This window comes from Chiloscyllium punctatum, chromosome 44, assembly GCF_047496795.1.
Source record: "Chiloscyllium punctatum isolate Juve2018m chromosome 44, sChiPun1.3, whole genome shotgun sequence".
Classification (NCBI taxonomy): Eukaryota; Metazoa; Chordata; class Chondrichthyes; order Orectolobiformes; family Hemiscylliidae; genus Chiloscyllium; species Chiloscyllium punctatum.
In genome coordinates this window covers 47,257,905-47,283,261 of record NC_092782.1, presented here as the reverse complement: position 1 = coordinate 47,283,261, position 25,357 = coordinate 47,257,905, and the positions used below count along the sequence as shown (strand labels likewise).

General features: G+C 40.5%; 1 protein-coding gene across 3 annotated transcripts in view; it reads right to left on the bottom strand.

Moving 5' to 3' along the window:
• Positions 1-25,357, bottom strand: part of tspan33a (tetraspanin 33a) — a 48,262-nt gene that overhangs the window by 6,348 nt on the left and 16,557 nt on the right. Inside the window, exons 2-6 of one of the 3 annotated variants that reach the window (XM_072562831.1) lie at positions 10,657-10,810; positions 8,061-8,118; positions 7,687-7,814; positions 6,376-6,450; positions 1,555-1,650 (exon numbers count right to left, since the gene is read on the bottom strand). In XM_072562831.1, the coding sequence (XP_072418932.1) occupies positions 1,555-1,650; positions 6,376-6,450; positions 7,687-7,814; positions 8,061-8,118; positions 10,657-10,767 (468 nt within the window). In that variant the 5' untranslated portion in view covers positions 10,768-10,810. Of the gene's footprint in view, positions 1-1,554; positions 1,651-6,375; positions 6,451-7,686; positions 7,815-7,926; positions 8,024-8,060; positions 8,119-10,656; positions 10,811-25,357 lie in introns of all 3 variants that reach the window. The other 2 variants (XM_072562832.1, XM_072562834.1) reach the window with 2 other exon arrangements.

Here is a 25,357-nt window from a genome sequence, read left to right as displayed (position 1 = left end):
TGGGCCGCATGTCCTTTTCCCCAGCCTCCTCCCCTGAAAGTGCCGATCCCCAGTGGGGTTTGTGTCAATTGTTGCTTGCTCGCCAACCTTTGCACTTTTCCTAGAGGGAGTACTTGGGGCATCAGTTTAACATCTCATCTGAAAGATGGTATCTCTGACAGTGCAGCATCCCATCAGTACAGCACTAGATTATCAGCCTAGGTTATATGCCAAAATATCTGCAGTGGGATCCAAGTCATATCATCCTGATTTGAACTTAGGCTTTCCTTGATTGTCGCTGGGTCAAAATCTTGAAAACCCCTCTCTTACAGAGAGTGTGCATCTTTATATCAAGGGCCTCAGTGGCTTAAGGGGGTACTCACCATCCCCCTCCTTGGCACAATTAGGGATGGGAACTGATAAGTGTCAACTTTGCCAGTGACACCCATATTCAGGACTTTTTTTTTTAAAAATGCAAGTGAATTGACCTTAATGAATAAGAAACAAAAGCATTAGAACCCAATATAAAAATAGTGGATGACAAAGTTAGATGACAGTTATAATGTTATGAAAAACTACAAAAGATATAAATGGAATGGGCTGGTATGTTCCATGAAAGTGTTACATTTTGCATTTTGGAAACAAAATAGGGAAACAAGCAGCATTGTGGCGTAGAAGGACCTTGGATGTACAGTTACGCAGATTGTTAAATGGCCTATTTTCATCCTGCAGAGATTCTGTAACTTATGTCAAAAAAGGAGATCAGGACAGAAAAATCCAAATAAAATTCTCCATTATGCCTACAGGCTGAACATGTCAAATTAACTGACTGGAGGTTAAAATTGAGAAGTAGAAAGGGAATCCATTCTTAATAAAGTTTACATTTTTACATTATATCTGAATTTTTAAGATTATTGCTGCAGATTGAAATCTAAAATTGAAAGATTGAGGAAATGATTGTTTCAACAAATTGTCGTATCCAGCTGTACATTATTTACAACTAAATTACTTAATTGTCTCCAAGACTAAGTTTCTCTTTTGAAGGCCTCAATAACTCAAACATCAATGCTTCAGCACTTTGTTAATCCTTGTGGCAATGGTATTTCATAATGTATGTTAAGAAGCGGTGGCACGGTGGCACAGTGGTTAGCACTGCTGCCTCACAGCGCCAGGGACCCGGGTTCACTTCCCGACTCAGGCGACTGACTGTGTGGAGTTTGCACATTCTCCCCGTGTCTGCGTGGGTTTCCTCCGGGTGCTCCGGTTTCCTCCCACAGTCCAAAGATGTGCAGGTCAGGTGAATTGGCCATGCTAAATTGCCCGTAGTGTTAGGTAAAGGGTAAATGTAGGGGGATGGGTGGGTTGCGCTTCGGCGGGTCGGTGTGGACTTGTTGGGCCGAAGGGCCTGTTTCCACACTGTAAGTAATCTAATCTAATCTAATCTAAGCAACTCAGTGCAAGTGAGGGGTAAGAAAGGAAGATTGTAAAAATAAATTGAAGTGCGAGTGACAAAAGGATACTGATCAGATTAAAAGTAATTTAATGGATAGAGTTTATGACCACATGGCACTGTACCTGCTTCTGCCCATAGTCGATGAGATTTTGGAGATCTAGGTCGTCTCGATAGTGGACTATTGCACTGTCGATGATCTCACTGACCTTTGATCGGGCCTGTGTTAGAAACAAGGGAATATTTGGGAATTAATGACAGACATAACTCCAACTTATCAAGTAAGGCCTCCCCTTAGCCATTGAATAATAAACCCAGCTGGACTGCTTCTTGTGGGCAAGAAGATATAAAATGTGTAAAAAGACTCTTTTCTGGGTGTCCACCTTAAGAACTCACCCATTACTTTCCTATCAAGCTTAATCTTCCATAGTCATTATCTGCTCAATATGTAAGGGTACAGGAATGATGACACAGGACTACTACTTCAGCAAAGGCCAGTTCAAATTCCAACATAAAACTGAATTCAAGTTCCTAAATGTAAGTAATAGCATTTAGAAATATAAAGCTGATGCCAGTGAGAATGACAACAAAGCAATTGGATTGACTTAGCAACTAACAGGTCACCTTTTGCCCAGTTCAGCCTACACATGATTCCAGTCCCATAATGTGATCGACTCTAATGCTTGCTGAAGTGGTCTAGAAAACTACGACAAATTGGGCAGAGCAAAAACCACCTTTAGCAGATGGTCGTGGCTAAGAAGACACCACTAGGTACGTAGTTCTTTGAAGTTTGTGTCACGTACAGACAGGATGATTCGGGCATTTGGCATGCTTGGCTTCATTGCTCAAAATGTAGTGTACAGATGTTGGGATGTAGTGTTGAGGTTTTTCAGGATGTCGTTGGGGCCAATTATGGAGTGCGGTGTCCAGTTGTGGTCGCCCTGTCAGAGGAAGGATAATACCAAGTTGGAGAGGGTACAGAAAAGATTTACCAGGATGTTGCCTGGAATAGAAAGCTTGAGTTAAAAGGGAGAGGCTGGATTAACTGGGACTTTTTCCACCTGAGCATAGGAGGTTGATGGGTGACCTTATAGAAGTTTTTAAAATCATGAGGGGTATAGATAAGGTGATAGGCAGGTGTCTTATCCTCACAGTGAGGGAATTACAAAATTAGGGAGCATATTTTTAAGGTGAGAGGAGAAAGATTTAAAGAGAAGATGAGGGGCAACTTTTTTTCCCCCAAGAGTAGTTCGTGTGTGGAATGAACTTCCAGATTAAGTAGTGGATGCGGGCACAGTTTGCTCAGTTTAGATTAGATTCCTTACAGTGTGGAAACAGGCCCTTCGACCCACTCAATTCATACCGACCCTCTGAAGAGTAACCCACCCAGACCAGTTTCCCTCTGGCTAATGCACCTAACACTATGGACAATTTAGCATGGCCAATTCACCTAACTCGCACATCTTGGGACTGTGGGAGGAAACCTGAAAAGACACTAGAATAAGTACACAAATAAGAAAGGTTTGAAGGGCTATAGGACTAGTTCAGGCAGGTTTGGGATTACAATTGGCCTGGACTGTGTGGACTGAAGGGTCTGTTTCCACTGTATTGCCACTATCAACTAAAGAAGAGATTCAAACTCTCAGATTTGCAGTGATTCACTTCCACAGCATCTTGCACTTCCACAATGAACCAGCAGAGGGAGCAGAAATTACATAAAAGCAAATACAAGATGAATGGAACTTGAGAAGAAGAATCCTTGCTGAAAATGTGTTGCTGGAAAAGCGCAGCAGGTCAGGCAGCATCCAAGGAACAGGAGAATCGATGTTTTGGGCACAAGCCCTTCTTCAGGAATGAGGAAAGTGTGTCCAGCAGGCTAAGATAAAAGGTAGGGAGGAGGGATTTGGGGGAGGGGCGTTGGAAATACGATAGGTGGAAGGAGGTCAAGGTGAGGGTGATAGGCTGGAGTGGGGTGGGGGCGGAGAGGTCAGGAAGAAGATTGCAGGTTAGGAAGGTGGTGCTGAGTTCGAGGGATTTGACTGAGACAAGGTGGGGGGAGGGGAAATGAGGAAACTGGAGAAATCTGAGTTCATCCCTTGTGGTTGGAGGGTTCCTAGGCGGAAGATGAGGCGCTCTTCCTCCAACCGTCGTGTTGCTATGGTCTGGCGATGGAGGAGTCCAAGGACCTGCATGTCCTTGGTGGAGTGGGAGGGAGAGTTGAAGTGTTGAGCTACGGGGTGGTTGGGTTGGTTGGTCCGGGTGTCCCAGAGGTGTTCTCTGAAACATTCCGCAAGTAGGCGGCCTGTCTCCCCAATATAGAGGAGGCCACATCGGGTGCAGTGGATGCAATAGATGATGTGTGTGGAGGTGCAGGTGAATTTGTGGCGGATATGGAAGGATCCATTGGAGCCTTGGAGGGAAATAAGGGGGGGGGGGGGGGAGAAGAGGTGTGGGCGCAAGTTTTGCGTCGTGTTGTGCCAGGTCATCTCCTCTGCACAGACTCTTCCTCCGAGAAGAATCCTTGGACTACATTTCCCAGTTTCTTCCCCTGCCTACACAAAAATATTGTAAATGTTGTAATATAGTTAGAATTCTATGAACAGATCTGGTGTCCATATTAGGAAAAGGAGAGAGGCACTAGGAAGATTTATAAAATTTAACACACAAAGGAAGATTTATCATGAAAGATTGAGTGGGCTGGAGTTCCTTCTCCAGGGGAAAAAGACAGACAGTGACTTGATAGTGTGCTTTAAAAATATGAATGTAAGACATAGAAGATGTAGCCACTTGAGGAGGAGACTAAATTTAGGAATCAACACAGAATTCAGCAGAAATTTGAATGTGAACTTGCTATTGCAGGGAATAATTAAAGAAAATAGCATAGATACATTGAAGTCTAGAAAGGCACATGAGAAGAAAATTGAAGGGTATGCAAACAGCGAGATAACCAGTACAGATTACTTAGGCCAAACTGGTTTTGAGCACAGCAATAGGTCAATGTAATTTGATGTGCCTGCATGCAAGCTTTTATGAGAATTTCTTTTTGTTAGTAGAACTGAAAGGGGGAAATAGAACTAATTTCCACACATCTATAAACAATAATCTAACAGTTCCTCCAGCTAAAATGGAGCTGGTGTGAAGACATTGCAGAACATTTAGTATCCAAGCAGTGTACCACACAACAGCTGAGTAATAGTCCAACAAAAACTGCAAGATTCCCAGTTTTGAGGCACTTCCCCTATTGCAGTATATATGGTCCATTCTGGTATGTGACAGGAACACAAAAGGGTTGACCAAGTAAGTTCATTGTTTATTAATTCTCCACAGATCAGTGTTAAATGAATTAGCACACAGAAGATAGTAGAGCTGTGTTACTGGACACTAGCACACTAAACATAATGAATAAAAAACTGGAACCACCAAAACGTGACCATGAAACAGTTAAGTTGTTGTAAAAACTCAATTGCTCCTACAATGTCCTTCAGGGACAGAAAACGTAAATGCAGTGTGCTGTGGAAGTGAATCACTCCAAATCTGACAGTCTGAATCGCTTCTCTAGCTGATGATGGAAATAGTGGCATCTTCTTCAGCCAGTTTATGAATCTGTAAAATTCTTTACCACAGAGGGCTGTTGACATTGGTCATTAAGTATATTCAAGGTTGAAACATACAGATTTTTAATCCGTAAAGTGTTATGAAGAAAGGGCAGGAAAATGGAGTTGAGGATTACCAGATCAGCTGTGATCTCAGTGAATGGTAGTGCAGACTCAATAGGCTGAATCTACACACTGATACTTCTGATCTACACACGATTCCAATTCAACACCACCACAGTTAACGCTCAACTCTCCACAGGGCCAAGTAAGCAACTCTAATACATTAAATTTCATGACAGATGGGATCACAGTGAAGGAAAAAGAAAGCTCCAACACCTCTCATAACACCTAAATGTTAGTACCATGCATATCCAAAAACTTACTAAAGGTTATGAGGATGGCACAGTGTTAACACTGCAGCCTCACAGCGCCAGCAATCTGGGTTCGATTCCCACCTCGGGTGACTGTCTGTGTAGAGTTTCCACATTCTCCCCATGTCTGCGTGGGTTTCCTCTGAGTGCCCCGGTTTCCTCCCACAGTCCAAAGATGTGCAGGTCAGGCGAATTGGCCATGCTCAATTGCCCATAGCGTTAGGGGCATTAGTCAGGGGTAAACATAGGGGTATGGGAATGGGTCTGGAGGGGGTTATTCTTCAGAGAGTTGGTGTGGACTTGTTGAGCCAAAGGGCCTGTTTCCATACTGTAGGGAATCTAATCTAAGTTATAGTTTGAAAAGCCTGCAAACATTTAGTCAGGTGTTCAGAATTCTTCGAGGTTGACGCTGGTGAAAGGATGTCTGACTGCTCTGGGAGCACAGGTGGCAGTCCAAGAAGAGCTTACAGCTCACTCAGGCAGTCTGCATCAGACTGTAAAACCAATAAATATTCAAAATATGCAAGACTATTGCTGCAGAGAGTTACAAGGAAAGGCTGGGACTATTTTCAAGTGAGTGGACTGCAGATGCTTAACTACATCATCAGCCCAATGCCAATCCTCTTGTAACCAGTAATACACATACCACACATTTGGTAAAGTGAGAAGCAAATATGAATCTTTACACTGATTTAGACTTTAAACACTTACCCCTTATGCCCCTCAAGTTCCATATAAACGACCATCTGCTCATCCAACTTACCTGTGTTCACCTCAGAACTCATCCATCATCCATTCCCCAACATCACCACATTTCCTACAACCTTTTCCATTTCTCCAACGAGTCCCAGTCTTAAATCCCATATTGATATCACTGGATCACAATTTCCTCATTTATCTCAGCTATTTCCATCTCCGTTCCCCCATTCCCTACCCCAACCCTTCCTTTCCAGGTGCATTGAAGAAAATAAAAGCATACCTTATCGGAAAAGACAAAGCCTAGAACGCCGGCAACCAATTGTAGCAAAAAAATCAGTGTCAGGCAGATAGAGAACTGAAAAATCAAATCACAACAAATCAAAATCAGAATAGCAGTGAGTGTGTTGGAGCGCACTGGCAATCAAGGGGGCAAGTGGTATTGGGTAGTCGATAAAGATAGGTAAAGCTGTAATAAAGACTGACCATCAAAGCAGCCCAAGCCCCATAAATCTACAGCTGCCTCAATTGCCCTAAACTAATACTTTATAGAACAGAAACTCCAAAAGAAACCATTTGGACTATAATGTTCATGCTGGCTGTCACAAGGACAACGCCCCCATCCCTTCCCCAGAGCCCACAATTAATTTTCCAGATAATTCTCTAAATCTTCTTTGAAAAATACGATCGAATATATCCAGGGCTGGCATTCCAGATCCTAAACTCTCACTGCTCAAAAGATTCTCTTGGGTATTATTGCTGTTTCCTTTGCCCATCACCTATGAAAGCTTCTGGTTCTTTGACCCTTCCATGATTTCAACAATTTCTGCCGGTCTACTCTGTCCAATTTATAATTTGAAAATCTCTATCAAATCTCTTTACCAATCCATCTTTGCAACCAAAGGGTCTCAGCCACAGAAGTTTTATTGTGATTCTTTTTAGCGCACTCTCTGAAGCCTTCCCATTCTTCCTGGGTAGTGCTGACACACACTGGACAGGATATTCCAGCTGTCTACAAACAGCTGTCTCAGAACTTTCTAGGTCTTGTACTCCACGTCTCTTATTTGTACAGCCCAGGATTCCACAAACTTTAATAAATACTTTCTCAAGCTGTCCTACCTTCATAGGTTTGTGTACATTTGTTCCCAGGATTGTGCCCTCTACTTAATATAGTTTCTCCTTGTTTTCTTAACAAAGTAGATCACTTCGTAATTCCCTACATTTTAACTCACTGCCACAAGTCTGCCCATTCCACTCACTTATACCCTTATAAGTGTTATTAATATCCTTAGTTCATAATACAGAGATTTTGATTATCTGAAAATTTTATTCAATTTCCTGCCATTGACGATACCAGTGACAAGAGTTACAACATACAGTCTTCCAGAGAATCCCTCATCACTCTTGGACCTTCCCACCCTCAAGTCTGGGCAAAGTAAATTGTAGGATATTAGACAAAGTTGATAGAGGGAGGGGGGATCCTGACAGCAGCAGCAGCTCAACTTTAGCCCCATTTCTCAGTGAAGCAAGTCCTACCCTCCACTCTGTTACAACACAGATGGGCACATCCCCCAACCTGATAAGTGTCACTTACCGTCTGAAGGAGGCAGATGTTCTCACGCAGCGATCCTATACAGCCGCAGAATGTGATCAGGAACATAAGTGCACCTACCACGATGAGGAGGATGGCAGGGTCCACTGCAAGGCAGGCCATGGCAGCCTCTGAAAAATATGGCAAAGTTTTGTCACCCATAACTATGCAAACCTCAATTCTCCATTCCAATTAATCCCAGCCCCATTCACATATCTTCTCTTGTCCTCATCCAAATCTCACCTTTTGCTTTGCAATCCTAATAAAACTCTTTTGCCTCCACCCCCCGACTTCCTTTCCCATCCAGAATTCTGCCTTTCCTCCAGTAGTTTCTGAAACACTGAAGAAATAAAATGATAATACATCACATCACTCACCCGCGTGCTTCATAACTCTGGCATACAAACCGATCGCAATCATCACCATGGCAATACTCTAGAAAGAATAAACAATTAGGTTACATTTAGTCAGGGAAATTATAATGCTATTGCTAACTATAGTGAGGTTTAAGTTCAACTTTAGTCTGGCTTCTTTCTCAACAGCTTTGAGGCAATTTGATGGAATGACTGATTTTTAAAGGTTATTATAAATCTGCATCTTCCCAAGTGGGAGACAATTGCCTCTCAATTACATTTGTGTAATTGGTTCTCAGGATGTGGCATTTCTTAAGGTTACTAGCACTCGGAGTAATCACAGAGGCTCCAGAACAATATGTTGGACACCACTGAAGTGAAATGGAGATGAAATTTCATTCAGCACATTTCAATAAATATACACTTGTTTTTCTTTCAAAACTCGTAGGAGATGAGGGTAATATAGGAATTTTTGACAGACAGACCATTCGGCAAAAGGAGCTTGTTCACTTTCTGATGGGAAGGTATATGCTGAAGTTGGATGTTTCAGTGCCCAATGGCAGCTAGTTTGGGGTCTTGTGATAAAACTCAAGAGATAGCTACCCAGCCAGAGATGACAAAGTAAGTATCACTGGAAAAGCCAACGAGGAGTGTCTAAAACTGTCTTTAAGAAGTGGTGCTAATGGCCTTTGGTCAACTAAGTAATTAGTTCAAAAGTAAATTAAGAAGTCCGTCAAGTTGGTGCAGGCAATGCGATGGATAGGAGGGAATATTGTTTACTAAAGAAGCCAAATAGGCTCAATAACCCTCTTACAAAAGAGGATCATGTTTTAGCTTGAGCTCACCCCTGCCCAATCAGATCCTTAGCGCTGGAACAAATACACCCAAACAATGGAACCTTGCAACCATTTTTGGATTTCAAGGGCTTGCCAGCTAAAGAGGTCAAACAGACCCCATCGGCTATTATTCGGACACCTCCAAACTTAAGTAACTTTGAAACAGGTCACTCAACCCCCCAGGTTATTGGATTCTAACCAGGATTTTTAAACATAGACAAAAAAGACACAAACATTGCACAAAGTCAGTCTATTAATTATACCAATCCAACCGCTCTCATATGAGTCCAGCTGTTTCCTTTTAGAATACTTGGGCATCACTTAATAACTATCACCCATTCCTTTCTGACTAATTGCTTGCTATATTAACTGATGCTCTTCTCTTTAATCGATAACTTCCTCATATTTTGAAAAAATAGGAGTAGAAAGATAATGATTTTAATTCATATTCTAAAATGTATTGTAATACAATTGACCTTCTATAATCCCCCTCTAAAGAAATATTTTAAGATGTTCAATTACAAAGTGTGCCAAACCATTTGTTTCTATGTTCTTATAACATAAAGTGACCCTCTCTGAAGACATTTAATCATTTCTTAGGACAAGTATTTATTTTGGTAAAACAATCTGAAAATTGGTGTCTTGCATCAACCCATTTTATTTTAGAAATTTATTATTTTCAAGGTTTCCTTTAGACTATCAAGGTCAATTTTCAACCTTTCACAACTGAATATTGCCCAAAAAGGAGAATGATTATCCATAAAACATTCTACAGGGATATTTTGTTGTATAGGATTTCTTTCAGAACATTAGGTATCAACTGCTTCCACCAGTAGCAGTATTTCAGCAACTAAGATGCTTTAAATTATCCTTCTTAGTTTCTTAGCTTCCTGTCTAATAAACAGCATTTATTACTATTCCAAACAAAAATATGATCAACCCTGCCAGACCAGAACATCAAGCTGGGAGCTAGGTGAAGCAATGCAAAGGATGACTTCATACCTGCTGGATCACTCAAAGCTGGAAACTGGAGGGTGAATTTCTCGGAACTTAGATTCTTCAGTGTTTTATTAGCTCTCAGAACCTCCTAAAATGTTTTAACATGGTCCTCAGTTCCAACTGATCATAACTGACATTCAGTCTAGCCAGAGTACACAACCAATTCAACTGACCAATTTTAATGTCTACCTCAATGCACGATCCTCTTTAAGTGAGGTTCTGATTCTATTTACAGAAATGTCATTAACATGTCTGACATAAATGTATTTATTCAAGATCACCCCTGACTAACTCTGCTCGTGACAAAATTTTCATAAGGCCCCATGCAAACTGACTTCCAGTTTTAAACTTATCACACATGAAAATCATAAACATGGATCATAAAGATGACTAGGTAAAAACAATGACTGCAGATGCTGGAAACCAGATTCTGGATTAGTGGTGCTGGAAGAGCACAGCAGTTCAGGCAACATCCGAGGAGCAGTAAAATCAACAGTTCGGGCAAAAGCCCTTCATCAGGAATAAAGCAGAGAGCCTGAAGGGTTTTACTGCTCATAAAGATGACTCGTAGTTTAGTTTTGTGATACCAGTAAAACCAGTGAAAGTTCCACTTAGGAGCATTTGGTTTAATGGATTAAATAACATTACACATATAAAACTATGGTGTTGGCAAAACGATCTTTAATGTCATAGAAAATCTTTCAAGAAATTGTAATTAGATATGAAATAACTGAATTCCCATTGTATTCATGCAAACAATTACAGGAGTAAAAGTACATGCTCACATTTAACAATAGGAGTATTTCTTCCATTCTTTGGATGTTGAAACGTATACTCCCACAGTTCCACAAACTAAACTGGTGTGGTCTAATTTTTGCTCCTTTACATTTGGGCATTTTGATACAGAGATCCAAGTGCTGTTTTCAGACCAAGTGGTTTCTGTTGGTATCAAGAGGTTAATTACAATAAACATTACTTGTTGTGGAAATATTATTTGTTTGCTTCCTGGAGGAGTAAGCTTGCACATGCCATCTTCCATCTTAACTAATTCCTCATTTGTAGTAAGGTCATGACTTTGTGCACTCGAATGTCCTTAATGGCCTCACAATGCTGCAAGGCTCGACAAACTTCTTCTGAAATCTCAGCCTTAAATAAATACGCTTCTCCCTCAATGCAGGCTTTCAAGTGCTCAGAAAAAGTGAGCTAATTGCTGTTCTTTCCCCATCCAGGGGTGATCACCAATTTCTTTTCAATTTCTCCCAAACCCAACTGATATGGAGGGAAACCAGCCCCCCCCACCCCATTGGTCCACTAAAACTTTGCAAAGCGTCTAATCTCTTCCCACACAATTTCTTTCTCAAACTCCAGTACCAAATGGATATTTCTTTGCTATATTCATCACATAAATGTTCATATTTTACACATGCCTTTATCCTCACTCTTGGTTAAATGCAAGCACTGAACGATGAAGTTAGCCAGTGTACCCAGTCCAGTCCTGAACTATTTCTTTATTATTTTGCCTACAAGCACCTTTTTCCTCTTTTTTATTATATAATATTGTAAACTGAATAAGTATAGTTGCCAAGTCTATGAAGCACAAAATAAGTTATGTCCCCTTACCTCATATCATCAAGAACATTGCACAACTTCATTAAAACCTCTCATTAATGTAAGACTCAACAAAGGCCACAACAATACTTTTATTTTAATAAACACTGATCACATCTACATGTTAAGACTACTCTTGGTCCCCAACTCTAATCTTTAGTAGGCTTTTTAAATTTCTGGAGACCCCTATCACCTAATGCCATTAACACTTTGATTAGAGGAATTCCCAGGAATACAATTAGGTCCAGATTATGTAAACTATAAACCACACAGACTTCCCAAAAACAATCACCTTATGTTTGTTATTCAGTTTCATTTCAGCTTCTTTTTTCATTGATAGCTTAAGACTATTTATTAAAACACTAAGATTATTTCAGTCGCTACAACATTTGTGCTGATTAAGTAGTTTACTCCAGCTTCTTTCTACTTCTGGAAATAAGACTATTTTTGTGACTTCAGTGCATAGTCAATCCCAAATCTGAAGCACATTGTATGTTCCACACGAGTTCAGAATAGGAACAGAAATAAACTATTTGGCCCCTTGGGTTTGCTCCACTATTCAATAAGATCACGGTCGATTTAGCTTATCTCCAATCCCACATTCCCATCAACCCACAATCACCTTGGATTCACATACCTAACAACAATCTATTTACATCTGCCTTTAAAATAATTAATGGCGTTGCTTCCTGAGGCAGAATTCCAAAGTCACAACACTCAGAAAATAAATTCTGATCGGTCTTAAAGGGTGACCTCTAATTTTAAAACAGTGCACCCTAGTTTTGGAGTCACTCACATGTTTACCTTGTAAAGATAATTCAAGATGTTATATATTTTAATACAGTCACCCCTCACTAACCCCAGCAAAAACAAGCTCAGTCTGTACAACCTGTTCATGAGAACATAAGGAATGAGAGCAGGAGTTGGCCATTCCGCCCCTCAGATGTGCCTCCATCATTCAACAAGATCATAGCAGATCTTCCCCAGGCCTCAACTTCTCTTTTGTGCCAGTTCAACATACCCATCAACTCCATCATATTTCAAAAATCTATCCAGCTCCTCTTTAAATACCGTAAATTAGCTAGCCTTCACAATTCTCTGGGAGTGGAGAATTCCAAACATTCATTATCAACCAGGAGAAGAAATTCATTTGCCTCTCAGTTCTAAATGAGTGTCTCTTATTATTTAACTTTATACCCTAGTTCAAGATTCACCTACTAGTGGAAATATAATTGCAATATTTATTGTGTCAAGTCACCTCCCAGAATCTAGTATATTAAGATCACCCCTCATTCTTCTCAACTCTAACGAATAAAGGCCTGAACAGTTCAGCTGATCATGATTAGTCATCCCAGGAATCAGCCTAGTGAATCTCTTTTGAACTGCCATGAGTGCTAATATACCATTTTTAAATAAGGGAACCAAAACTGTTCATAGTACTCCAGGTGTGGTCTCACCAACACCATATACAGTTGTAACATGACTTCCCTGTTCAAAAACTCCAACCTCATAGCAATAAAAGGTCAAAATTCCATTTCCCTTCTGAATTACTTGCTGTTCATTTCAGGCATTAATCTCGTCAACCTCTCCTAAATTGCCTTTAATAAATTTACATCCTTCCTGAAACAAGGAGATCTAAAATGTAGACCATATTCACCAATGGCCTGTATAACGTTCTTACTTTTATACTAAAATAAAACTGCAGATGCTGGAAATCAGAAACAAAAACAGGAATTGCTGGAAAGACTCAGCAGGTCTGGCAGCATCTGTGGGGAAAAAAGCATAGTTGACATTTTGAGTCCAGAGACCCTTCTTCAGAACTGAACCCAAAACATTAACTCTGCTTTTTCTCCACAGATGCTGCCAGACCAGCTGAATTTTTCCAGCAATTTGTTTTTGATTCTTAATTCAAGTTCAATTCCTCTCTCAATAATGCAGCCCATTAACCTTTTTGATTACATACTGTCCTTGCATATTAACATTCTGCGACTTATGCACTAGAACATTCACATCTCTCTGCACCTCTGAAATTCCACAGTTAATCTCCGGTTTAGTAATCCTATGCCTTTCATTCTTTCTGTCTAAGTAACGAGCATCACATTTTCCCCACATTATGCATCATCTACTAAATATTTGGCCACTTTACCTAGCTAGTACATCCACCTGCAACCTTATGTCTTCTTCACAATATTCTTTCTTCCATAACTTGGTAATTTAACAACAATGCCTCCTTGGCCCCCTCACATTCCTTAGCTTTAGAAAAGCTAGGTAACATTTTAACCACCCTACATATACTCTGGACATGCTTCTTCTGTCTAACACAATGCAATGGGTTGTTTCTGCAACCAGAACACTCATTACCAGGCTGAAGCTTCTTGTGACCAGTACAAGTCCCTCTGTCTGACCAGTCTCGCCAATCTTCTCCTACTGAACCTTCCATGCTGTGTATTACCTTGAAAACTTGGCTATGCTGTTCAGGACACACATTGCAATTATGGATATCTTGTCATCAATTTGTTCAGAGATTTTATTACTCATCTCTGGAGCAAATGTGCTTGAACCCAGGTCTCCTGGCCCAGATGCATGGACAATTTAACTGCACCTAAAGACCCTAACTACTGTTCGCAAATATTTGGAACTTGTTTGGACATTTTGTGCAATGTTTCCAGTACAGTTGGGATTTAAACCTGGGCATTCTGGCCTAAAGATAGGGACTCTACCACCGTTGGTTGAGATCTTTCAAAATTCACTGGAGTCAGGGAAAGTCTCGGATGATTGGAAGATCGCTGTTGTAAGCCCCTTGGTTCAAGAAAGGATCAAGACAAAAGATGGAAAATCATAGGCCAATTAGCCTTATCTCAGTTGTTGGTAAAATTCTAGAATCCATCATTAAGGATGAGGTTTCTAAATCCTTGGAAGAGCAGGGTCGGATTAGAACAAGTCAACATGGATTTAGTAAAGGGAGGTCGTGCCTGACAAACCTGTTGGAATTCTTTGAAGAGGTGACAAGTCGGGAGGCTGCTGAGTAAGGTGAGGGCCCATGGTGTTCGAGGTGAGCTACTGGCATGGATTGAGGATTGGCTGTCTGACAGAAGGCAGAGAGTTGGGATAAAAGGTTCTTTAATCGGAATGGCAGCCAGTGACAAGCGGTGTCCCGCAGGGTTCAGTGTTGGGGCCGCAGCTGTTCACGTTATAGATTAACGATCTGGATGAAGGGACTGGGGGCATTCTAGCGAAGTTTGCCGATGATATGAAGTTAGGTGGACAGGCAGGTAGTACTGAGGAAGTGGGGAGGCTGCAGAAGGATCTAGACAGTTTGGGAGAGTAGTCCAGGAAATGGCTGATGAAGTTCAATGTGAGCAAATGCGAGGTTTTGCACTTTGGAAAAAAAAAAGAATACAAGCATGGACTACTTTCTAAACGGTGAGAAAATTCATAAAGCCAAAGTACAAAGGGATCTGGGAGTGCTAGCTGAGGATTCTGTAAAGGTAAACATGCAGGTTGAGTCCATGATTAAGAAAAAGTGAATGCAATGTTGTCATTTATCTCAAGAGGTTTGGAATATAAAAGCATCGTTGTGCTACTGAGACTTTATAAAGCTCTGGTTAGGCCCCATTTGGAGTACTATAAAGATCTGTTAGGCCCCATCTGTCCAGTTTTGGTCCCCACACCTCAGGAAGGACAAACTGACACTGGAGTGTGTCCAGCGGAGATTCACACAGATAATCCCTGGAATGGTAGGTCTAACATACGAGGAACGGCTGAGGATCCTGGGATTGTATTCATTGGAGTTTAGAAGATTAAGGGGAGATCTAATAGAAACTTACAAGATAATACACGGCTTGGAAAGGATGGACGCTAGGAAATTGTTTCCGTTAGGCGAGGAGACTAGGACCCGTGGACACAGCCTTAGAATTAGAGGGGGTAAATTCAGAACAGAAATGCAGAGAGTGGTGGGCCTGTGGAATTCATTGCCGCGGAGTGCAGTGGAGGCCGGGACGCTAAATGTCTTCAAGGCAGAGATTGATAAATACTTATGTCACAAGGAATTAAGGGCTACAGGGAGAATGCGGGTAAGTGGAGTTGAAATGCTCATTAGTCATGCTTGAATGGCGGAGTGGACTCAATGGGTTGAATGGCCTTACTTTCACTCTTATGGCTTATGTTCCTATGGTGCCACAACACCCAAGAACTGTTTGCAATTGTATTGAGTCACATCTGGGTGTTTGAAATTAATTCTTCTCTTATATAGTCTGTCAGTTGTTTCTGCCAAAAAATGTCATTATCCTTACTCTTCTTTGTAATTTTCCTTTCTTAGTGATGCTTTGCCCCAAATCTGGACATCTTTCCAAGTCTAACCATGTTTCCTCTGACTTAAACAAATTTTGTCCATAAATGTTAATAGGTTATCCTTTAAAGGTCAACAGAAAGCCACAAAAAAAAAAGCTATAAAGAAAATTAAGATAGGTCATGAGTGTAGACCAGCTCAGAATATAAAGACAGGTAGCAAAAGGTTCCACAAATAGATAAAATGAAAAAAAAAAGTGTGGCTAAGGTAAACACTGGTCATTTAGAGGATGAGAAGGGGGATTTAATAATGGGAAATAAGGAAACAGCAGGGGCATTAAACAGGTATCTTGTGTCACTGTTCACAGTGGCGGACATGAATAACCAGTAATTAACAACAAGGGGACTAAGGTAGATCTAGAATGATCTAGAAATGATCACTATCATGAAAGAGATAATGTTGGGCAAGCTAATAGAGCAAGGTGGACAAGTCTCCTGGCTCTGATGGAATGCATCCCAGGGTAGTAAAAGAGATGACTGGAGAAATAGCAAATGTGCAAATGGTAATTTTCCAAAATTCACTGTACTCTGGGACATTTCCAGCAGATTGGAAAACAGCAAATGTGATGCCATGATTAAAAAAAGGAGGTAGACAAAAAAAAAGGGGAATTATAACTTCTATAGTGGGGAAAATATTTGAATCTATCAAGGAAGAAATAACAAGACATTGGGTAGATGCAGCATGGGTTCATGAAAGGCAGGTCATGTTTAACTAATTTACTGGAATTCTATGAAAATATTACAAGTGCAGTGGACAATGAGGACCCAGTAAGTGTGGTGTATCTAGATTTTCAAAAGGCATTCAACAAAGTGCGGCACAGATAGCTGCTACAAAAGATAAAGACGCATGGTGTTGCAGGGAATGTATTAGCATGGATAGAGGATTGGTTAAATAACAGGAGGCAAAGAGTGGAGATAAATGAGTGCTTTTCTGATTCCTGATCAGTGACTAGTGGTGTGCCTCAGGGATCAGTATTGGGGCTGCAATGGTTTACAATTTACACGGATGATTTGGAGTTAGGGACCATATGTAGTGTGTCAAAGTTCGTGGAAGACACTAAGATGAGTGATAGAGTAGCAATGTTTGCAGAGGGACACATTCAGTGCAAGCGGGTGGGCAAAGACAGGTAGCAAAAGGTTCCACAAATAGATAAAATGAAAAAAAAAGTGTGACTAAGGTAAACACTGGTCATTTAGAGGATGAGAAGGGGGATTTAATAATGGGAAATAAGGAGATAATGGCAGATGGAGTGCAATGTTGATAATTGCAAAGTCATCCATTCTCATAAAAATAAAAGTAAAAAGGACTATTATTTGAACAGTGAAAAGGTGCAGTATGCTGTTGTGCAGAGGGACCTGGCTGTCCCTGAGTGTGAATCACAGAAGGTTGGTTTGCAGGTGCAGAGCTGATTGGAAGGGCAAATGGAATTTTGTCGTTCATTACATGAGGGATTGAGTTTAAAAGCAGGGAGGTTATGTTACAGCTGTAGAGGATGCTGTGAGGCCACACCTGGAGTTGTGTGCAGTTTTGGTCTCCTTACTTGAGAAAGATGTATTTGCAGTAGAGGGGTTGCAGAGGAGATTCACTAGGTTGATTCTGGAGTTGAAAGGATTGGCTTATGAGGAGAAACTGAGTAGACTGGGATTATATTCATTGGAATTTAGAAGAATGAGGGGAATCTTAAAGAAGCTTGCAAAATTAGAAAGGGAATAGATAAGCTAGAAGGGAGGATGCTTCCACTGGCAGGTGAAACTAGAACAAGAGGGCATAGCCTCAAAATTAGGGGGGAGCAGATTTAGGACTGAATTGAGGAGGAACTTCCTCACCCAAAGGGTTATGAATCTTTGCTCAGTGAAGTAGTTGAGGCTTCCTGATTGAATGTTTTAAAAGCTGGATTGGTATATGAATAGCAAGGGTTTGGAGGTATATGGGCTGGGTGCTGGCAGGTGGGACTAGATTGGGTTGGAATATCTGGTCAGCATGGACGGGTTGGCCTGAAGGGTCTGTTTCCATGCTGTACATCTCTATGACTCTAAGATAGATAATTTTTTTGAACAGTAAACAAATTCAGCGTTATGGTGAGAGGATGCGTAAGAGGAGCGGAAGCCACAAAAAAACTAGCCGTGATCCTATTGGATGGTGCAATGGGCTTGAAGGACCAGGTGGCCTACTCCTGATCGTGGTTCTTACGTTCTGACCCTTTCTCAGTGTCTAATTGATTAGTATCTCTCTGAAGATACTTTGCACCTCATCCTGCTTGTGTTTGAAGTGACAGTACCAATGCCATATCTTGATATTTTTTCCCCCTTTGATAAGGATGTAATTCAGGTCTATGATCAATAGTAAACAAAAGTAGATAGAAGGATCAGCTTCACAGAACATTTATGGGAAAATGGAATATTAACACTTTACATCTTGCCTCAATTATTCTTCCCTAAAGGAATTCCAAATACAATCCTCTGTATGAATGGGGTGGTGTTCACTTATTGGTTAGAATAGATCATGTAACTTGTGCAGAAGCTGCATTCAATTCCTTGAGACACAAGCTGGTTAAAAAGCTGTCATGCAATAGATTTTACAATTTTTAAGTTATAGTTTATCACAGAACCGAGAAGGGAGGCAGTTGAGCTCAGACCTCCTGAAATCCGGCAAGCAAACTGGAGAAGAAACTCAAGGAGACTGAACAGAAGTGGTCCTAACTCAAGCAAAGACCCATTACCAATTGAGCAGTGACAGATTTGAGGATTTTTCGTTGCTCTGCAACAGACATCATATAATCTCCAAAAACTAAAATCAAAATAAGCAGCAGAGTGGCTCAATGGCTAGCACTGTTGCCTCACATCAGCAGAGTCCTGGATTCAATTCCAACCTCAAGTGACTGTGTGGAGTTTGCACATTCTTCATCTGTGTGAGTTTCCTCTGGGTGCTCTAGTTTCCTCCTACAATCCAAAGATCTTAAAGGTAAGGTGAATTGGCCATGCTAAATTGCCCGTAGAGCCCAGGGATGTGCGAGCTAGATGGATTGGCCATAGGAAATGCAGGCTTATAGACTTAAGAGTAAGGGGGCAGGTCTGGATGAGGGTCAAAGTGAACTCAATGGGCCAAATGGCCTGCGTCCAATCTGTAGTGATTCTATGATTCTAACGGAACCATCTCATTCCAGTGTTATGGTTTATTCTTTTTAATTACATTTTCCACTCAAGACATTCCTGCAGAGTTATCTACCTCATCGGTCCTATTTGTAAATGAAGAAGCATGTGTTTGGCTTTATAGGGCTACAGTTTAAACTTGCACAATAGTGGCAAGTAATCCATTTTACCAATTGTTTACTTTGAATAAACCTATCATTTAACAAGCGTTTTTGATTATTGATGGAATTTGGCAAGTTCATTTTGTTTTGGATAGCAGTCCAGTTCAGGTAACGTTACCATCTTGGTGATTCAATTGGTCATTTATACATTTGTGATGGCTCATAAAGTAATGAAATTTGATTCCAGTGCAGTACACTCTATGCACCTGGGAGAAAAAGTTAGGACTGCAGATGCTGGAGAATCAGAATCGAAAAGTGTAGCACAGGAAAAGCACAGCAGGTCAGGCAGTATCCGAGGAGCAGGAGAGTTGACATTTTGGGTATAAGCCCTTCATCAGAAGGTCAACTCTACTGCTGCTTGGATGTTGCCTAACCTGCTGTGCTTTTCCAGTGCTACACTTTTTGACTCTCACTCTTCCCAGCTGGGTCATGGTAATCAATTAATCAGTTAACAACCACCACTTGTTTCTCTTCTAATCTTAATTACTTATAATATTAACATCCATCATTCATTTAGATCACAACTGAATTGTACCCACCCCATTTATCTGTTTTTAATCTATCCTCAATCCCCAAATATCTGTTAATCTTACCTTTGAAAACATCATGTTCTTGTCGACAACCACACACAGACATTGGGTAACGCAATGACAATATTCCATACGATCAACTCATGACTCCTTAGCTAACATTGACCATTTCCTTTGTAAATCACTAAAGGATTGCAAAAGCTTATTTTTAAACCCAAAGTTCTTTTAGAAATAAGGAAATGAAACCAGTAGAAAAGTTATGATTCTGGCATAGGTACATGCCCCAAAAAAACATCATAGGAACAGTAAGATGAATCTACAAAAAACCTGGAGCTGAGTATTTACATACAACATGTCCCAATCTGGTTAGTCAACACAGCAGTCTGGGTCTCTGTAAGGCATATACAATGACCACTTCTACTGCAAAAGAACAGTTTACCCATAAAAGGTAGCTGTAGTGTCTAAGAAGCTGTTCAAGGTCACTACAAAGAGGAAATGAAAGTGGGGACCGCAAAACCTTTTCTGAGAATCTAATGTGTGTGAAACATCTTGATGAAAGTGGAGAGGGTGCTTTATTCTCTACTTCATGTTTTACCTGCTTTGAGTGTTGAATGGGGCAGTGTTCAGTAGAGCCAGTGCAACCTCTAAATGGTTGCTTAGAATGAAAAAATTTGGGACAGCAAATGAAAAAACTGAACTATTCATGTAACTAGTGAAGTAAACAACATGTTTCAAGAGTAGGAATGGAAGTGCTAATCTGCTGATAAATATCCACAAATTAACATACATATAGATAGCCATATATTTCAATCTTTCCCAAAATTTCATATTATATACCACTTGTCAGTTTTACTGACTTATACATTTAAGATGATTCTATATATTATTCTGTATCTAATCAGTATTGTACCTACCCTCCCTACCTATGTAAGTTGCTCCAGCTCTAAAAACCCTGGAAAACTCCTATGCACTTCCTGACTAAATGAAGAAGCATGTGTTTGGCTAAACCACCACCAGTCATGTCTCTCTCTAATGAGAGGGCAGCATTTGATCTGTTAGCACAATGGTAACTTTACTTTTTCTAGTCTCCAGTAGATCCCTCTTTTTTTTTTAATCCCTCCATATGCGCTTGTAACAAGTGGTCAAGCATCAAAAGGTTTGAAACCTCTTCCCCTTGCCTCTCTTGACTTCTTCCATTTCTGATGCAGCTTAAAACTGACCTCTTTGACCAAGTTTTTCATCAGTTATCTTAAATCTCTCATGCAGCTAGATATCAAACCATCTAGCCAGTAATGATGTATCAGGATGAAGAGAGAAAACACAACTAGTGAAATAAAGAAAAAAAAAAGGCACACACTATAAACATATTGTTAAAGAATAGAAGGAGAAAGTGGAATATAAAGCATTTTGGAAAGAACTCAAAAACTTCTTTACCCTAAAGAGTGGCAAGAATTTGTAACTTGCTGCTGTGGGAAGTGGTTGAGCCAACAATAGATATATTTCAAGGGAAGCGAAACAAGCAGATGAAGAAGAATGAAATAAATAGTTATGATGTTAGATTGGGAGAAGAAAGGTAGAAGATATTTGAGTGAACCATGATGTCAACAATGATTGGTTTGTCCAAAATCTCTTTCCTTGTCAAATGTTCTCTGCATATCATTAGGAAAGTTCACTTGACAAAAACAGGCTCAGTGTTTCACAGGCACATTCAGACTTTGGAAAGAGCATCGAGTTTGTTTCAGAACAGAGATCAGGCAGTGGTACTTGCATCACTTCTTAGGCGTTTGAGACTTAGACGCAATACCAACATCACCGAGTAATTGTAAGCACTTCATTTTCACTGTTGGTTTGTAACAAGGACAAAATTCTTAACTCAGGGGTTTTTGCAAAGTGTTACATACACCAAGAGCATATTCATCAGATCTCAGCATTGCTATGTGAGCCACATGGTTTATGGAAAAATCTCAGACACTAAAGCCAATACTGCACAGCCAATACAGCAAACCGGACCACAGGATCTAATCAAGATCTGAAAGCCAACCTTGGAGCTTCCAAGTTGGATCACATGGATGGTGAGAAAGCTCCATTGAACAATGCCAATGTTAAGTCTCTATCATCAAGCAATTTCAACATATGAGGAAAACAGAGTCATGTCTTCAGGACAAGTGAGGGCAGCACAAATACAGTGCCTCGAGCCATCCCATCAACACTACTTTCATATGCAGTATTTGCAATTTGTCTGTTCAAACAAGACTTGATCTAATGTCACATGTGGGATAACATCAACCTAGAGAAAACTAGTTTCTTTTTTTCTGAATAGTCATCCATTGAAGTGACAGGGAAATCTATCAATTGGGAAAGCAAAACGAAACTACAAAATTATTTTAATGAGGAATGCAAAAGAAAATGAAGTATTCTACAGGCAGCAATTGTAGCTTTGTTGGAAAGATACAGAATGTGAGAGTATCTTTTGATTGTGGTGTCTGGCTTGCTTTCTTCGTAACTGAATGACAGTAAATGTTCAAGTAAATATGCACATAGGAGGTGCATTTACTATGTTGTGATGATTTGGAGATGCCGGTGTTGAACTGGGGTGTACAAAGTTAAAAATCACACAACACCAGGTTATAGTCCAACAGGTTCACTTGAGAATGTAACTTTTAAAAAGAAAGTTTTGCGATTTACATATGAAAGAACTGAAACCAACATGCCCATTCTAAAAGATGAGAGACTTAACAAACAATCAAGGTCTTTTTCAATATATAATTTCAGTTACGTCACACTGTAAACTTTTGCTATAAATTCTGTGTCTTACAATCTTATAGTCCACAACCACCTAATGAAGTTAGTGCTTCCAAATAAACCTGTTGGACTATAACCTGGTGTTGTGTGATTTTTAAACTTACTATGTTGTGTGCAGAGTTTTATAGAAAATGTATGTATTTCACCAAAATAAACAGTATGAGCACCTTAAAACAAATGCATTGATTGCAAATCTTGGAGAAATCCTGCGAATGTCAGGGTGCTTTTAAGTATGGTGGCCTTAACTCAGAAATCAATGTGTTGCCTTTATGCAGACAGTCTTGATTTGAGTGTTCAGGAAACATGGTGAACTGAATCAGGCTGAAATGCGAGACAGTGGAACATGCTGGCCATTAGATAGATTTTCCATATTAAGATCAGAAGCAGCAATAGGTGTGCAGAGCTGAGCTGCATCAGAGGACGCTCCTGGCTGGAGGCTGAATTAATTGGATGGAATCTTCCAGTTTTGGTATAGAGCCTAAAATGTTTCTCAAAAACAATGCCTATTTTCCTTTGGAAAATGTACAACACTCATAAACCACATCTGGGCACCACAGCTATATCGGTTTCACAGTCAAAGCTAAGACAATAACTAATGCTTTATGGTAGGAGACAGAGGGTTGTCGTGGAGGCTTGTTTTTTGGACAAGAGAGGCCTGTGACCAGCAGTAATCCATAGGGATCATAACTGGGTTTACTTTTGTTTGTAATTTTATATAAATAATTTGGATGAAAATATAGGCAGCATTAGTGAACTTTGAGAAGATTTGTAGCTCAGGTTGAGGTTCGCTCGCTGAGCTGGAAGGTTCATTTCCTGATGTTTCGTCACCATACTAGGTAACATCTTCAGTGGGCCTCTAGAGCCTCTAGAAACATCAGGAAATGAACCTTCCAGCTCAGCGAGCAAACCTACATCCATTTAGGAGGCATGGTTAGTAAGTTTGCAGAAGACGCCAAAATTGGTGGCATGGTAGATAGTGAAGAAAGTTATCAAAGATATTAAGAAATGTTGGTCGATTGGGTCAATGGGTGAGAGGTAGCAGATAGAGTTTAATATGGATGAATGTGAGGTATTACATTTTGGTGGCTCATGTGTGGAATGAACTGCCAGACAAGAGGCAGATGCAGGTACAGTTGCACCATTTAAAAGATATTTGGATAAGTTCATGAATAAGAAAAGGTTTGTAGGGAAATGGGCCAAGCGCATGCAGGTGGAACTAGTTTAGTTTGGGAACATGGTTGGATTGAAAGGTTTGTTTCAATGATGTGTGACTCTATGACTTTTTAATGCCCTTCAATGTGTAACAGTTTCCTATGAAAAGTCACAGATCTGAAACATTCTTTTTATGTCTTTGACCATAGTTGCTCCATGACCTGTACTTCCAGGATTTTCAGTGCGTAATTTTGCATGGTCACTGCTGCAATGGAAGGAAAAGTAGCAGCCAATTTACGTATAGTAAGGTGCCACAAACAGTATTATGTTGAATGACCAGACAATCTGCTTTAGGGATCAGCCAAGAAATAAATACTGGCTCAGATACCAGGGAAATCTTCCTATCCTTCAAGCCAATGCCACAGTTCACCTAAGAGAGTCAGGTCCTCACACATTTGAACGACAATACCTGAGACAACAAAACAATGCCCTCAGTACAGCACTGGAGTGTCAGTATGGATTTTGAACTCAATGCTCTTTTCCATCCAAAAAAAACCCCAAAAGAAACGCAGATGCTGGAAATCAGCATCCACACCCCCACTCCTCCTCTAGCATATATACCAAATTTTTCGAAGCCCCATTCAGTTCTGCAGAAGGGTCACTGGAGCAGAAATGTTAAGTTTGCTTTCTCTCCATAAATGCTGCCAGACCTGCTGAGTTTTTCCAATTATTTCTGATTTTGTTCCATTCTATCAAAAGCATGAAGAGACATTTTGAAGGTAAAGCACAGTAATACCTGGAGTAAGGGAAGGAATAGTGCAAAAGCAGGATAGATTCGTTGTGCTTAGAAGTTTCTTCTTACACAAAAGATTTATTGTAAACTTCTTTTCAATTCCAGCTTCTTGACCTAATAGGGTATTTGGTTACTAACCTTCATGTCCCTCAAGGATTAATATTTGACACCCTCACCTACATGATGCCCCTGGGTGGATACCATCCAAAAGCACAGCATCAGTTTCTACATATTCACGAATTCTCCCCAGGTCCCAGTCACCAACCCCTACCTCACTCAACTACCATCTCTACCTCTACATTTTCAGAATGCTCATCTAACATTCAATACTATACGAACACAAATTTCTTCCTAACAAAATACTGGCAAGACCACTAACTTCAGTGCCAGCCAGCAATGCCATTAAAGCTACTGTCTCCATCTCCCTCTCTAGCAAAAGTCCAAAGCTGAACAACACAGTTCTCAGCCTGGAGGTCGCATTTGACCCCAAAATCAGTTTAAGACCATATTTCTACACCATTACATAATAATGCCTGACAGTTTATCTGCTGTTGAAACCCTCCTCACTGCTTTATTTCTAGTGAGTGGACTATTTTAGTGTATTCGTGGCTGGCTTCCATTTTTCCATAGACTATTGGAGACCATTCAAAACTCTCTCTGCTTCCTATATAATTTGCAGTAAGGCTTGTTTGCCTATCATCCCCGATCTATTGTGCTTAACTAGGAAGCAACACATGGAGGTAAAAACAATGACTGCAGATGCTGGAAACCAGATTCTGGATTAGTGGTGCTGGAAGAGCACAGCAGTTCAGGCAGCATCCAAGTAGCTTCGAAATCGACGTTTCGGGCAAAAGCCCTTCATCAGGAATAAAGGCAGTGAGCCTGAAGCATGGAGAGATAAGCTGGAGGAGGGTGGGGGTGGGGAGAAAGTAGCATGTACAAT